General features: G+C 38.2%; 3 protein-coding genes across 3 annotated transcripts; all 3 read left to right on the plus strand.

Moving 5' to 3' along the window:
* Positions 1-365: 365 nt before the first annotated feature.
* Positions 366-998, plus strand: LOC111781761 (non-specific lipid-transfer protein 1-like). The gene has a single exon (XM_023662452.1). The coding sequence runs from the start codon at positions 406-408 to the stop codon at positions 778-780; it is 375 nt and encodes a 124-aa protein (XP_023518220.1). The 5' UTR covers positions 366-405; the 3' UTR covers positions 781-998.
* Positions 999-5099: 4101 nt separating this feature from the next.
* LOC111781129 (probable serine/threonine-protein kinase PBL1) lies at positions 5100-9229 on the plus strand. Its single transcript, XM_023661574.1, has 5 exons — positions 5100-5288; positions 5992-6656; positions 7062-7319; positions 7479-7604; positions 8396-9229. The coding sequence occupies exons 2-5, from the start codon at positions 6042-6044 to the stop codon at positions 9041-9043; spliced, it is 1647 nt and encodes a 548-aa protein (XP_023517342.1). The 5' UTR covers positions 5100-5288; positions 5992-6041; the 3' UTR covers positions 9044-9229.
* Positions 9230-12183: 2954 nt separating this feature from the next.
* Positions 12184-15759, plus strand: LOC111781863 (protein FATTY ACID EXPORT 3, chloroplastic-like). Its single transcript, XM_023662587.1, has 7 exons — positions 12184-12634; positions 13160-13550; positions 13811-13978; positions 14522-14568; positions 14726-14763; positions 15088-15183; positions 15261-15759. The coding sequence occupies exons 1-6, from the start codon at positions 12380-12382 to the stop codon at positions 15170-15172; spliced, it is 984 nt and encodes a 327-aa protein (XP_023518355.1). The 5' UTR covers positions 12184-12379; the 3' UTR covers positions 15173-15183; positions 15261-15759.
* Positions 15760-16125: the final 366 nt, after the last annotated feature.

Consider the following 16125-nt stretch of genomic DNA (forward strand, 5'->3'; position numbering starts at 1 on the left):
AACGGCCCAAGTTCACTGTTAGCAAATATTGTCCATTTTAGGCTATCTTTTTCAAGCTTCCGCTCAAAGTTTTTAAAACGTGTTTGCTAGGAGAGGTTTCTGCACCTTTATAAAGATTGTTTAGTTCTCCTCTTCAATCGACGTGGGATCTTACATATTCAATCAACGAGATAATCTGAATCTTACTTTATTTGTAGTGGAAAGCTAAGCAAAGCATTTAACTCTCACGATGTGGCGGGTGACATTAAAAGCATCACCCAACCAACAAAGCCATGCATTTATGGCCTTAAAACCTACCAATCCCATCAACATTACTTTCCCTCTCTATATAAACCCCACAATCCCCAACCCATAAGCTCAAACTCTTGCACTAAATCGTCAAAGAGCTTAGATTTGAGCAACACCATGGCGAGTAATGGCATGATCAATGTCAAGATGGGTTTGGTTGTGGCGCTTGTGTGTGGCATCATTATGGGTGGAAGGGTGAGCGAGGCGGCCGTGACATGCAACCAAGTGGTCAGCGACTTGGGTGCGTGTGTATCATATGTCACTGGTGGAGGGACGCCGTCTGCAACATGTTGCAGCGGCGTGCAGGACCTGAATAAATTGGCAAGCACAGCGGCTGACCGACAGGCCGTGTGTGGATGCTTGGAATCGCTTGTCAAGGGGGTTTCTTATAATGCTCAAACGCTTGCTAATGCTGCTGCTCTTCCGTCTAAGTGTGGCGTCAAGCTTCCCTATAAGATCGACCCACGTATCGACTGTAGCACCATTCGTTAGGATGTCGTACGTATCTAAGTCCAGCTGCAATGCTAGTAGACCATGTTGTCGTGTCGTAACCATCGGAGAATAAATGAAGGAAAAGTTTTATGTATTTCAAAACCAATGTGATTTCGTTCTGTTTTGGTATCTGATCCAAAACCCTTGTATTTGGTCGTTTTACGCTCGGAATCCAAATATATATTAGTAGTGTTTACTTATTATCCGTTAAGAATAACGAATCTTTACAATGGTATGAATCCACTTCGAGACTAAACTCTTATGACTTTTTTCGAGATTCTCGAGATGTTTAGATCAAATCAAAGGAAGATTGATTATGGATACATTTCAGCTCCTCTTAACTTGTTCGATATTAAAAGTTAAGTTTTGAAGTGATATTGTGAGATCTCACATCAATTTGAGAGAGGACGTTGAGCTTCAAAAGGGGTGAATTGTGAGATCCCACGTCAATTAGAGAAGGAAACGAAACATTCTTTATAAGAGTGAAAATCTCTCTCTGTTATACTCGTTTTAAAAACTTTGAGGGGAAACCCGAAAGGAAAAACTTAAAAAGAACAATATTTGTTAGCGTTTGAGCTGTTACAGATATGATAACTCTAGCGAATTGGATCTAAGGACTCTCGTAAAACCCTCATGGATATACAAACTCCTAAAATCTCGGAATCAATATGATCTCATCCCAAATGATTGTAACCCTCAGCAATTTGACCCAACAATTTTATTGAAGAATAACACCTTTAGATCTCACTATCGGAGAACCCAAAAACGATCCGAAATTAATCCAAGGAAAAATAAGACTCACATTATCTTGTTGATCAAATATTTCAAGATAAGAACACACGTTCAAATCACTCCATATAACAACAAATGAAGCTAAAAAAAAGTTGGTCAATAAATTTGTAGCCCGAACATTTAGTTTATAGGTTATAGGATTTAAATTTCCTACTTATAATTACGATACCGCTACCTAATTATTGTCTTTATTATTATTATTATTAAATGTTTGATAGGCAATTGGACGTGTTTAATAACTCGAGTATAACATAACTAGTTCAGACCGATTATTATAAACTCCGTCAATAAATAAATATTTAAAAGTGGCGAACCACCCAAGAAGATAAGTGGGCCATCCATTTTAATGCAATTATAAAAATAAAAAACAATCATTTATTCTTACTAAAAAAGACCCATTTGTTCTAATCTTTTTAAATAGATTATGAACATTTTGAACTAGTTGAAGCATTATATGTCTATATATGTGTGTGAAATTGGGGCGGGATCGGGAATGGAGAATGTAACCTGACTCTGTTTACTTTGTGGTAACACGTTCATATGCTTAATTAAATTTTTTTTAACATTTCTTTTTTTCCGTTATCTTTTAGTACGGACGTGTACAGTACGATATCTATGTTTGCTAAGATATTATGCTAGCCCTTTTTCTCTGTGGCATTTGGCAGCATGAGTGGGCCAACTCGATGAGTTAGGTCTAGGGGGTATGTATACATGCTCGCCTGCTGGGTCCATGTGCGTGTGTGTGAGCCGTGTGTAAGAAAGTACTACATATTTAACTCTGCTCGGACTGGAATGTAGAGCCCAAGAACATGCTATGATTTTTTTATGCAAAGATAGGTCCCACCGTGATTGTTTGTGTTTGTATTTCTCCACTTCAACAGTGGGAAATGAAGAATATATACCGCCAAGAACCCTCTTTGTTGCTTATCTTTTTCGTAATCGCATGTTCTTTTGGTTTTCTTTTCGGTATATCGTTGTTTCCTTAATCAAAATTTCATATCTATGAAGTTATCAAAGGGAGAGAAACGATAGTTTTTACCTAATTGCTTACTCGAGAGTTGGAGTACTGGTTCTCGAGGTTGAAACTTCAATCATAGAGCCTTAAAGTATTCAAATCTTGAAGAGTCTTTCGTCTTTAAGAAGTGTTCAATACCCAAAGATAGTCTTTAAGAAATGTTCGGTACCGAAGGACGAGTCTTCTAACCATAATTTGGCGTGGAAATATGTTTCGTTTAACGTTGACCCCATTTGATATGCCAATTTAATCCGGTTCGGTTGAGAAAGTAGGAAGTTTGATCAATTATAAAAGAGAGGTCTACTGGGCTTCCTTTCATCCTACTTGAGCGGTTTGAAACAATTGTAGAATATATTTTCTAACGACTTCAAGCCGACATTTCGACTAATTCGACTTGGGTTTGATACGCTTGGACCATTTCCTACTATTTTTCAACTCTTCGGAAGGTTTAAGGTTAGTAGGACTACTTTTAGCTACTTTAAATTATTTTGAGTCGAAGTTTAAATTATTTTATGCAAAATTAGGTGACTCCTTTAGGTATAATTAAATTTTAGAGACTAGCGTTAAGGTAGTATCAAGGGGTCGTAATAGCTTCGACCTAGGCTAACCAAGTAAGTGACTCTACTATCGGTTTAATTGGAAGAATTGCTTTATGTATGATGACATGTACCTAGTGGCCCTGCATGTGTCATATGTATGATATGTTTTGATATGTCATATTATGTGTCGTTATATGATATGCCAAATAATGTTATGGTATAAATGAGATGTTATGTTATGTTATGAGATGTCATGATGTACGCTATGTGAGGAAATTTACATAGTGTAATATATGATGAAAGAATGAGGGTTATTTTACATGATTTATTACAATGGAAAATATGGGGACCTCGTTCTCGTGCATTGAAATACTTTCCTTTTATGATGAGTATAGACTCGTGCACTAAGACTGAAATGACCATCATGTTTACCATAATGCTTCGACGGTCATTATTCCCTTCGAGTGTTCGACAACAACCCAGAGAAGCTAGCCTGACCAGCGGGCTAATGAGGTGTGCTAGTCCGCCTAGTGGGCCCATGCGCGCATATGTGAGTCGTGTGTAGAGAAGTACTACACATCTAATTTTCCTGAACTAAAAAGCTGTATAAGAGAATTGCTTTAAATTATAGGTCCCATCATTATGTATGTGTTTGCATTCCGCGACCCCAATAATAAAGTCAAACCCTAATTTACTTCAGGTAAAGACAACACATTCCTGTACGGATGACAGTGACGTTGAGTTGAAGACCATAATACTTGTGTTAGGATAGTTACATTTTATTTATTTTGTAGTTATTAGGAGTATTTTGAGTGATAGTAGTCAATTGAATAAATACCCAAATGTTTTAAACGTGAATTAAAATACTCAATATATTCAATAAGGCATATATATATATATATATATATATATATATATACACGTGGTGATAAAAAATAATCTTACTTTAAAAAAAAACAAATAATAATTAAAAAAAAGTTGAAAATACAAGTCCAAAATACACAGCCGGTGGGGCCGAGCGCCACCGCCAACGGCCGACCTGCAGCGGTGGTAACCTCCACAATTTCACGGGATTTTCGCCGGCCGTGAATGTTTGTTGGCGTTAAAACGGGGTTTCTTTTATTAAGACAAAAACGTCCCTATCTGTGGGTCCCCCGTTAGAATTCAATGTGATTGAATCGTGGCCGTTGAATTCTTCATCACTATTGATCTGACGGCCTATGTTTAGAATCAAAGATCTATCTTCATAGGCATCTTTGACCATGTAGGAATCCTTTTTTTTTTTTTTTTTTTTTAAAGAAAATTAATTTTTTTAAAAAATAATTCAAAAATATTATAATTTTCAAACTTTGACTAATTTGCCACCTCCCCCCATCTTTAGTTTCCTCGTTCAGTATCTAGACGCTGCCAAAATTACCCTTTTACCCCTGCCCCTGCCCTTACCCATTCTCTTTCTTGCCCGTTCTTTTTTATTTTTTAATTAAAAAGCCTACGTTATGTTAATAATCATTTATTTATTTATTTTTTACTTTTCGTAATAATAAATTATTCTTTGCTTTACCATTTTTTAGAAATGGATTAAGTAAATATTTTAACAAATTAAAATTTATTTATTAAATTAAATAATTAATTTTGTTAATTTAATATCAATTCATCCAATAAAATCCCAAAAATGTTTTTATGACGTAATAGTACATAAAAAAATAAAAGGAAATTTGAATATTATAAATTTAAATAAATAAATATTTATTTATTTTATGTGATAATTATTTTTTGATTTTTTTGTTGTTATTAGAAATAAAATTTAAGTATTTAAAAAATATATTTAAATTTGAGTTGTAAAAATAAAATGAGTGGGGGGATAAAAAGGTAATATGGCTTGGAATATTCTATTTATGGCGAACAATATTAAAAAAAGATACTTTTTGTTAAATTCAATAATAAATCTGTTTGATTTGGTGAGAAGTTTGACCACTGTTCATTTCGTTGCGCCCTCTTCTTCCTCTTCTGTTGCTAACTAATTCTTAATCATTTCCTCTCTTTCACGGTTTTCTTCACTGTTTTTGCTCTCAATTCCTCTCAATATCTGAAACCCCAGTTCCCCATCCCCCTCCCATCTCGCAATCCACCGATCTCTTCACTCTTCACTTGCTTTCCTTCAGGTATTGGTTCATGATCCTTCCATTTTCTCTCTCAATTTGTTCCCGTTTTTGTTTTGAATTGATTTCATAGCTCCCTCACTGTTGAATCCTTTCTGGGTTGCCTTCATTTTTCTGATTCTATTCTCTTGTTGGAAGATGAGAGTGCGATGGATTTTAATGATGTGTTGTTGCTTGATTTTGTGTAATCGGATGAAATCGGTAATGAGTTTATCGCTGTGGACATTGAAGGTGTGGGAAAATTTATTAGTACTCTCAGAGATTTTTCTTTATCGGAGGATTTTAATTGGTTTAGAAGTTTGCGATGATGCTATCAGAAGTGATTTCTCTTGCCATTCTGAATTTGGCAACATTAATGGATTTTTTCAGCTCTGAGATTCGCCATTTAGTAATTTTCTGGAGGAGATGTTTCGATTTCTGGACCTGTTTTTGATGTTCTCATTGCTGATAGATGAATTTATGTTTAATGATTCATGGAGTTTATGAATTTCTTAGGATTTCGTCTTTGATTTGTATTCTGTGTGTGGAGGATTGCTAGTGAACAAACAGGGTGATCGAAGGTGTAGTTTATGATCCTTGAATTAAGTTTGTCAGTTTATGGTGAATTGTTGAATTTGAATGAACAATTTGATTATCTTTTGTGTCTTTTTGGGGGTTTTAAATTAGAACTTTCTTTTGATTTAGTTCTTATTTTTTCTTTTTGTAGTTGATTAAGTGTAAGAGACCTGTTGGTATTACTACCATCTTGAAAAAAAGATGGGGTGTTTCACAGTTCTAAAGAACAAGAAGAAAAATCGTGCACGGAGTGTTCAGGGAAAACATGTTAAGTCTAGGGAGATCGTGCCAACTATGCTTCCCGAACCCCGCTCGTTGCAGTCTGCACCACCGAGTTTTAAGATCAGAGTGAAACCTGTTCAACCAGCTAATGGAGCTGCTGGAAGTAGAGTGCATACATTGTCTGCTCCATCAAATCTGTATGCAGCAGAACAGGACGCTTATTCATCAGTTGAGTACGACGAACTAGACGAGTCAACTGGCCGATTCGGATCGAAAGAACAGAGATCCCCGAGTCCTCAACCGCTGCCTCTTCCGTCGCCCCAGGTTAGCGGGACTCTAAAGAATACTGGAAGCTTTAAATCCGTGATGTCATCTGGGCCTCTGTATGCCTCTGGACCTTTGCCACTACCACCGGTGGAAGTGGTCAGAAATTTTCCTTTAGAAGAAATATCGGCTGCTTGCCATAATTTTTCTGCTGAATACTGTGTGTCAGAGAGTCCTTCTTCTTTTATATATAGGGCTACCTTTGGAGATGATGCTTCAACTCCAAAGAAGTTTGAAGCTGCTGTTACTTACCGTAATCCATCCAATCAGGTAAGATATGAAGTCCGATATGTTACTAGTGCACGTTTCGATTTTTAATGGTCTATAGTGCATGAAGGAGCTTTTGGGGTTGCTTAGATTTGATGAGAATCCGTTTATCTGGCTTAATTCTTGTAGCAAGTATTGTACTCGTTCTTTCGTTCGATGAACGCTTGGTTTCTTATTAAGAAAACGAAAAAACTGTTTATAGTCTCAGTATAGGAACTGAACCTTTTTTTAAGGAATTTGTGAAGCAACTGGAAATTCTTATGCACTTGCTANTTATCGATGAACGCTTGGTTTCTTATTAAGAAAACGAAAAAACTGTTTATAGTCTCAGTATAGGAACTGAACCTTTTTTTAAGGAATTTGTGAAGCAACTGGAAATTCTTATGCACTTGCTATTTATCACTGCAGGGTTATAAGGAATTTGTTTCTGAGGTTAATACTCTAGCATCTTTGCAACATCCAAACATCTGTAAATTGCTGGGCTTTCATACCCACGAGGCTTCGGGGCAGAGAATGCTCGTGTACGAGAGACTCTTTCATGGAAGCTTAGATCGTCTATTGTATGGGAGATCAGATGGGCCTCCCATTGACTGGAATACAAGAATGAAGATTGCATTATGCGCCGCACAGGGTCTCACTTTCTTGCACGAAGAGGGACCTTTTCAGGTGAGACAGCTCGTCGTTTAATATTTACTATAACGGACAGCCAATAGCGTTTAGCAGTTCGTTTACCTAGAATTGTGTTCTTATTAATTGATTTTAGTTTTGAAACTTTTCAAATGATGAGGATAATTAGTAACATTCAAATGTAATTTTTATTTGCAGGCAATGTACAATGAATTTTCAACTGCCAACATACAAATTGATAAGGATTTTAGCGCCAAGCTTTCTGGATATGGTTGTGTAGGACAAATTCCGACACCTGAGACAGAGATTTCTAACAATTCAGTGGTGAGTTCTTGATGCTTCTATTCGCATTGAAACTCTTCCTTTGACTTTTGACCCCATGATTTTTGGTGGGGTACGTGATATTATCCTGGCCTCACTTCCTTAAATGTGAGATCTCACGTCGGTTGGGAAGGAGAATGAAGTATTTTTTATAAGGGTGTGGAAACCTCTCCCTATCAGACATGTTTTAAAAACCTAGAGGGGAAGCCCGAAAGGGAAAGCTCAAAGAGGACAATATCTGCTAGCGGTAAGCTTGAACTGTTACAAATGGTATCAGAGCCACACACCGGACAGGTGCCAACGAGGACAATGGCCCCGAAAGGGGGTGGATTGTGAGATCCCATATCGGTTAGGGAGGAGAATGAAACATTCTTTATAAGGGTGTGGAAACCTCTTCTTGACAAAAACATTTTAAAAACCTTGAGGGAAGACTCGAAAGGGAGAGCCCAAAGGGGACAATACCTGCTAGCGGTGAGCTTGGGTGGTTACAAATGGTATCAAGGTCAAACACCGGGCAATATGCCAGCGATGATGTTGGGCTCTGGAGGGGTGGATTGTGAGATCCCACGTTGGTTGGGGACGGTTGGGGACTAGAACGAACATTTTTTACAAGGGTATGGAAATGTCTCCCTTAGCAGACACGTTCTTAAAACCTTGAGAGGAAGCCCGAAAAGGAAAGCCCAAAGAGCAATATCTGCTAGCGGTGGGGTTTGGGCTGTTACATCATTAAACTTTCGATTTTTTCACTTTTGGTGCAAGGTGATTGATTGTTTTTCCTGTCTTTCCACATTCAGGCAGCAGCATATCTATCAATGGAGACATTGGAGAGAGGGCTACTTACACCAAAGAGCAACGTTTGGAGTTTCGGAATTGTTCTTCTAGAATTACTAACCGGGCGAAGAAATCTCGATTCTCGTTACCCAAAAGAAGAGAGGAACTTAGTTAAGTGGAGCAAACCGTTCCTTACCGATGATGGTCGATTGTCGTTGATCATGGATCCTCAACTAAAAGGGCGCTTCCCAACCAAAGCAGCCAGAACAGTGGCAGACATAGCTCAAAAATGTCTTCAAAAGGATCCCTCAGAAAGACCCACAATGAGACATGTAGTTGAACAGCTGAAGATCATCCAAAACTTAAAGCAATCAAGTCGATTCCCCTTGCAAGAACCCACTGCAAAACAGATGCTAAGATCACCAAGCCTTGATGGAATCATCATTACAGCACCAGCAGCAGCACCAGCTGCAGCAGCAGCCAGACTAAGTTTCTCCCCTTCTCCACCTTCTGGAGTTCACCCATCCCTTTCACCTGGAGGTACAACTTCCATTCCTACACCTCCGCCCCGGCTATGTTCGACCCTCTCCTTTGAGGATTTCGATCGACAGGAAAGGCGAAAATCGTCGTCAGTGTCAGCCCTTCGAAGACCTCGAATCGAAGGATACTGATGTTTTGAATTGATTCAATTTGTTTATTATTCATTATATTTTCTTGCTTCTTTTCCTCTGGTCTTCTGGTGGTTGATTCAACTCAATGTACAGCAGATGGAAGAAAAAAAAAGGAGAAAAAAATACATATATATATATATTCATCCTCATAGCTAGAGGAGAAATATATGCTTATTTTTGTGTAGATATAGTTCTATGAATGTCATTTAATGTAAATTTATACATCTTCTCCTTATACACTACTTCATTCTTCTCCAAAACCTTAAACCCTAAACTCTATACGCTATTTTAGTAAGAGGTCCCGACGTGATCGGGAAAGCCTTTCTCATCCCTGTCTCTTATTTCAATTTACATTTCCCATAAAAAGTTTCATTTATTTTACAGCAGAGATTTCCATTTTTTAATTTTCTTTTAAAAAAATATTTGTTTTAAATGTTTTTTAAATGGATAGTTTCTATTTTTAAATTAAAAGATGTAAAACATCTTTATAAATCTAATAATGTTGATTTCATAAGCAAGAATATAATATATATTCAACATAGTTTTCAAAAACTCAAATTTTAACGTTAAAGGCTTTTTATACATATGTATAGATGCAGTGTCATAATGTGATTGAGGAGGATGGTGCTTAATGCATGAGGCAACAATGTTGACATAAGAGTCAAATATGGGTATGAGTCAAATACGGGTTGGGTAAGAAAGACAGTGTCATAATGTGATTGAGGAGGATGGTGCGTAATGCATGTGATTGAGGAGGATGGTGCGTAATGCATGAGGCAACAATGTTGACATAAGAGTCAAATACAAGCTTGATAAGGGTTGGGTAAGACCCCAATCAAATACAAGCTTGATAAGGGTTGGGTAAGACCCCAAGCCTTAACCTCTGGAGTCGTGGTTTAAGTGGTTTGAGTTTGGGCATGCAACTCTAGAGTTAAGTATATGAAATATGAATGGTCGCCAAATTTAGTGTCAATTAAATACCTGGTGCAAACTTCGAGATCGTTGACCATTCGTCAAAATCACACAAAAATGTCTCACAACGTACCTTAGAGAGAGTCATGGTGTCAGCTCTCCACCACCCTTGGGCCATGTGGCCTAAGTAAGCTATCATGTGGCAGATACGTGTGTCACAGCATGAGCGAGCAATGCGAGATGAGTGTCTCGGGCGACTTCCTTTTCAAGGATAGTGTCAGACGACATGGGTGTGCNCCCGACGTGATCGAGAAAGCCTTTCTCATCCCTGTCTCTTATTTCAATTTACATCCCCATAAAAAAGTTTCATTTATTTTACGGGAGAGATTTTCATTTTTTAATTTTCTTTTAAAAAAATATTTATTTTAAATGTTTTTTACATGGATAGTTTCTATTTTTCAATATAATTTTTATTAAAAGATGTAAAACATCTCTATAAATCTAATGATGTTGATTTCATAAGCAAGAATATAATATAATATTCAACATAGTTTTCAAAAACTCAAATTTTAACATTAAAGTCTTTTTATACATATGTATAGATGCAGTGTCACATAATCTGATTGAGGAGGATGGTGCGTAACGCATGAGGCAACAATGTTGACATAAGAGTCAAATACAAGCTACATAAGAGTTAAATACAAGCTTGATAAGGTTGGGTAAGACCTCAAGCCTTAACCTCTGGAGTCGTGGTTTGAGTTTGGACATGCAACTCTAGAGTTAAGTCCATCGATATGAAATATGAATGGTCACCAAATTTGGTGTCAATTAAATACCGTCGTGGTTTGAGTTTGGACATGCAACTCTAGAGTTAAGTCCATCGATATGAAATATGAATGGTCACCAAATTTGGTGTCAATTAAATACCTGGTGGAAACTTCGAGATTGTTGACCATTCGTCAAAATCACAAAAAAATGTCTCACAATGTACCTTAGAGAGAGTCATGGTGTCAACTCTCCACCACCCTTGGCCCATGTGGCCTAAGCAAGCTATCATGTGGCAGATACGTGTGTCACAGCATGAGCGAGCAATGCGAGATGAGTGTCTCAAGCGACTTCCTTTTCAAGGATAGTGTCAGACGACATGGGTGTGCCGACATTGTGCCCCCACCCATGTATCGAAGGTTGGTATATACACCCACTATATGGTACGAAGTTTGTAAATGATTTAGCATGGATACAACAAGGTTCATGCCTCGATAAAACCCGAATAGATGGATGGATGTCCAGAACACCCCAATGATATAAACGACACATGGGCTATTCTTGATAGTATGTCCACAGGAGCTATGATGATCGATAACATCTTAGAACGTATGAGCCTTTCTAACTTCAACGGGGTGCCTTGGTTGCAATAAGTCGGGTCCAGTCAAAGAAGGTCAGTCGAACTCGATTAGAACCCTTGATCGGGTTCAAGAAGGAGAAGCCTTTCACAAGCAAACACCAAAAAACATTTGATTGATAAGCACGTGATTCTCCCCACCAATCCCAAAAGGCCAAAAGAGAAATAANTGGTGGAAACTTCGAGATTGTTGACCATTCGTCAAAATCACAAAAAAATGTCTCACAATGTACCTTAGAGAGAGTCATGGTGTCAACTCTCCACCACCCTTGGCCCATGTGGCCTAAGCAAGCTATCATGTGGCAGATACGTGTGTCACAGCATGAGCGAGCAATGCGAGATGAGTGTCTCAAGCGACTTCCTTTTCAAGGATAGTGTCAGACGACATGGGTGTGCCGACATTGTGCCCCCACCCATGTATCAAAGGTTGGTATATACACCCACTATATGGTACGAAGTTTGTAAATGATTTAGCATGGATACAACAAGGTTCATGCCTCGATAAAACCCGAATAGATGGATGGATGTCCAGAACACCCCAATGATATAAACGACACATGGGCTATTCTTGATAGTATGTCCACAGGAGCTATGATGATCAATAACATCTTAGAACGTATGGGCCTTTCTAACTTCAACGGGGTGCCCTAGTTGCAATAAGTCGGGTCCAGTCAAAGAAGGTCAGTCGAACTCGATTAGAACCCTTGATCGGGTTCAACAAGGAGAAGCCTTTCACAAGCAAACACCAAAAAACATTTGATTGATAAGCACGTGATTCTCCCCACCAATCCCAAAAGGCCAAAAGAGAAATAAAAACCAAAACTTGCTCATTGCTCCACCGTTCGTGGCACCATTCCACACAAAATCTCACCTTCCCTTCCCTTCTCTTCTCTAACCCCTCATTTCTATAAAACCCTAACAACCCCTCTCCTCGTGTGCCTCGAATTACTCGCCATATCACCTCATCTCTGAACCCTTCTCCCTTCCCTTTTCTCTCTATTGCTCTGCTTCAGTTTCCGCTAATGGAGTCGCTTTTGGTCCTCAATCCCACCCCCTGCCCCGCCGAGTCTTCCCCTTTGAAGCTCAAGAACTCTGCTGCTTTCCCTGTCCGCTCCCGACCCTGTTCGTCTCTGCGCTTCGATCCTTTGATCGGTTATGGTGGTTGTAAGGTTTCCTTTGTCGCTAACACTCTTCCGCGTAATGGGTTTCTCTCCCCCCATCGGCGGTGTTCGTTGAATCGACGGGTTGTGGCGTTTGCGGCTTCCCATGAGGAGTCGGTATGCGGAATTCTGTTCTCTCATTGCGTTGAATTGTTAGTGATATTTGGGATTGGATTGAGGAATGTAGGATTCTGTGATTGTGATTTTGACTTTGTGTAATTATTTAATGTCACTAGGACAGTTTAGTAGCGGCTGAGAAATGTGGAATTTCTTTTGTTAAATGAAAATGTGACTAGGAGAATGAACAGATCCATGATTTAGTCATTCAATGTGTTATGGACTACACTATCGAGCAATTGAAGTTTAAGAAGTTCATAAATATTTAAATTATTTGATCTCTGACATGTGACAGGTCAATGATCCAGATATTCATTGCCCACCTTGTTGAATAATGATTAATTTTGTGGAACTCTAGGTTTTTAGCCATTAGGGTTTGAAAAATATGGACCTGTTTCATTTTGTTTTTTGGAATGGAGACGAAATTCTTCAATTTCTGACTTTATATGGTGGTATAGTTGATTACATTCATTGCATTGAATGTAGATTGATATTCCTTTCTGTGTTTCTTATTTGGATTATTAGCATTCAGAGATTGAAGGGGAGAAAAACGAAAAGGATTTCAATTTTGATCAGGAAAAGGCACAAGAGTTGTGGAAAAATGCTTTAGATTCCTTCAAAGAACAATCTCTGAAGATGAAAGCCATTTCAAAGGAGGCATACGGGGAATACTCTGTGAAAGCATTAGCTGCTTTGAATGAAACTTCCAAGCATTTGAAAATTCAAGCCGATAAGGCGAAGGAGGATTTGGCTTCAATAGTGCAAGAATTCAGTGAAGAAAGTAAAGAATATATTGCCACTGTTGCAGAGAATTACCCTGATGAAGTTAAGGAGATTGTGGAAACATTTACTTCTCCGGACGATGACTTACGGGATATTTCGAAAGTTAAGGACTTCTATTATGGGATACCATACGGTATGTATTACCATACTTTATGTAAGGTTAGAATGAAGTAGGGTCCGCTTTGCTTTAGTACGGCGATTTATTTCAGCTTCTACTTGAGCAATCCATCGAAGTCAATTTTGAGTTTCGAGGGAAAGAAACCTTTGATACGATAATTTGAAAGGATGTAATATCTGTATATTTTGCAACATTGCCTTCTCAAGATTCTATCTATGATGACTCGTTCTTGCGTCAATCACTTGCTGACTCGTTCTATTTCGAATGGTTTACAGGACTGGTCCTTTCTGTGGGTGGTTTCCTTTCCTTCATGGTAACGGGAAGTCTCGCTGCAATTAGATTTGGAATGATACTTGGTGGTGCTTTGTTGGCCTTGAGCGTTATGAGCTTGAGGTCATACAAAAGAGGAGAATCTCGTCCTCTTGCTCTGAAGGGGCAGGCAGGTCAGTCTGCCATTAATTCAATAGCATAACATATTAAACATAAATGATTGTCGCGCCAACTATGGTCTACTTGTCAGGTATTTTCTGTTGTCTTGTCATGATCATGCTTTGTGAACTTCACGTGCTTCGTATTCTATCATCTTAATCTACTTTATCTTTGTTTATGAAATGTACAGCTTAGTCGGACAAGGAGGATGGTAGATTTGAGGATTATGAATTGTATCGAATTGTTTTGTCTTCTAGTCTTGCGTCGTTTTAAAACCTTGAGGGAGGGGAACAAAGCACTCTTTATAAGGGTGTGGAAACCTCTCCCTAGACGCGTTTTAAAACCTTGAGGGAGGGGAACGAAGCACTCTTTATAAGACTGTGGTAACCTCTCCCTACCATATGCATTTTAAAACCTTGAGTCCAATATTTGCTAGTGGTGGGCTTGTTACATGTGATATGTCAATCAGACTTAAGTCATCTGATCAGCTTTCCGGTCTTCCTCTTACTCATTTTCTAGATTAATTTTTAATCGTTTCAAGATTTTTTTTGTAACAGTGATTGCAAGCATTCTATTTCTGAGAGAGTTGCGCTTGGTTTTTCAGGTGAGAACTCTAATACTAACTTAGTATGATCTTTATGTGGTGAATGATGTTCATGACAAATTAGAACTTTGACCAAGTCGGTTTTTGTCCGACAGAATTGGATCGCTTTTCTGATACTTTGTTTATGTGTTTCTTTCTTCTCTCTTTCTTGATGCAGAGACCATCATTTTTCAGTCTTCTAACAACTTTGATCAGGTTTATATCTTCTCTTCATTTTTTTTCATGTTTATTATTGCCTCTGCTGAATGGATGGCCAAAAAATAATATCTATTGTTATTATAACCTATTGGCTGGAAAATATGTTAATCTGTTTGTTTGGCCCATTTGTTCTTCATTACTTTGAGCTTAGCATGTAGTGTAGAATCCTGAGGTTAAGCTCTTCATTTTATATTTATTCATCTCCAAAGAACTCGACCTTCTGCTGTTAGGTTCACTAGTATTTTTAGTTAGTCTAGCCAGCCTTTGTTGTTGTATCCACTTTGAAGGGTTTGTTGGTTTCGACTATTCCTTTCTATGCAGTGGAGCTATGGTCTCATTATACGTCTACAAGATTGCACTGGACGCTCGCCTCAAAAAAGGAGATCTCAGGACAGAAACAGATTGAAAGCTAGTCAGGTGAGTTACCTTTTACGCACACATGGATACGTCATCCTTGCGTTCCATACTGATTGAAGTTTTGTTTCGACTTGTAGGAGAAAGTCTGCCAAATCTCCATATCATCACAATCTGAATTAGGTTATTGAAGAGAATAGTTTGGGAGTTGAGTAAAAATAAGCCTTGGAGGGTAATGGTATGGTAGAGTGTGTCCTCCAAGGAAGTAGGACTATGAAGTTGGTTGAAAAAAGGGTATGGAAATCGGGTTATGATACAGTTTTGATGGTGTAGGTAGCTGCTGCCAAAACTTTGATCTGTTTTTTAGAGCATTAAAGAAGTCTTAGTTTTTCCTACTTTTTGGGTTCATTTTTTTCTTTATTTTGAGCGCCGACAACAATGTGAAGGAGCCATAGTTGTAATGTCGAAACTGAGTGAAAGATTTGCTTGTCTATTCCCTTGAAAAACTGGCCCTTGCCAATGTCCAGTGTAACTGAGATCTGGCGTTTCCAGAGTTATGTGAATGTCTTTCAATCTTGTCGACATCAATTGTACTCAAATAATTGTCAAACTGTTGATGGTCGTATCCTAATTTTGTTCTCTGTTCATCTCATTTTTATCACTGAAATGTACTTTTTGTTCATGGTTCCCAAGGATTTTGAGGTAAATGGGTTCGTTGCTGTTTATATGGCTGTCAACTAGCCTCCCATCTCAAAAATAGTACCCAACTCACTGATAGAATTGGGTTGGGTCGAGTTTTTTTTGGGTGAACTCTAACAGTTTGGTTCTTAAGTTTCTCTTGCTCAACGCCCTTCCATGCTTTAGCCTTGGGGTGATTTTTCTTATATCATCCGACCTTTTCCAGTCTACTTTTGTTCTTTTTAAAATTAGAAAAGGACTTAGACCATCCGGGGACTTGAACCAACCTGCACAAAATGGAACGGTTGGGATACTTATTTGAAGTAT

This window comes from Cucurbita pepo, chromosome LG19 (genome assembly GCF_002806865.2).
Source record: "Cucurbita pepo subsp. pepo cultivar mu-cu-16 chromosome LG19, ASM280686v2, whole genome shotgun sequence".
Classification (NCBI taxonomy): domain Eukaryota; kingdom Viridiplantae; phylum Streptophyta; class Magnoliopsida; order Cucurbitales; family Cucurbitaceae; genus Cucurbita; species Cucurbita pepo.

Coding starts and splice junctions, on each gene's coding strand:
- LOC111781761 (XM_023662452.1), top strand. CDS start 406: ATGGCGAGTAATGGCATGATCAATGTCAAGATGGGTTTGGTTGTGGCG.
- LOC111781129 (XM_023661574.1), top strand. CDS start 6,042: ATGGGGTGTTTCACAGTTCTAAAGAACAAGAAGAAAAATCGTGCACGG. Junction 7,320..7,478: donor ACGAAGAGGGACCTTTTCAG/GTGAGACAGCTC, acceptor TTTTATTTGCAG/GCAATGTACAATGAATTTTC. Junction 7,605..8,395: donor AGATTTCTAACAATTCAGTG/GTGAGTTCTTGA, acceptor TTCCACATTCAG/GCAGCAGCATATCTATCAAT.
- LOC111781863 (XM_023662587.1), top strand. CDS start 12,380: ATGGAGTCGCTTTTGGTCCTCAATCCCACCCCCTGCCCCGCCGAGTCT. Junction 14,569..14,725: donor AGTTGCGCTTGGTTTTTCAG/GTGAGAACTCTA, acceptor TTCTTGATGCAG/AGACCATCATTTTTCAGTCT. Junction 14,764..15,087: donor CTTCTAACAACTTTGATCAG/GTTTATATCTTC, acceptor CTTTCTATGCAG/TGGAGCTATGGTCTCATTAT.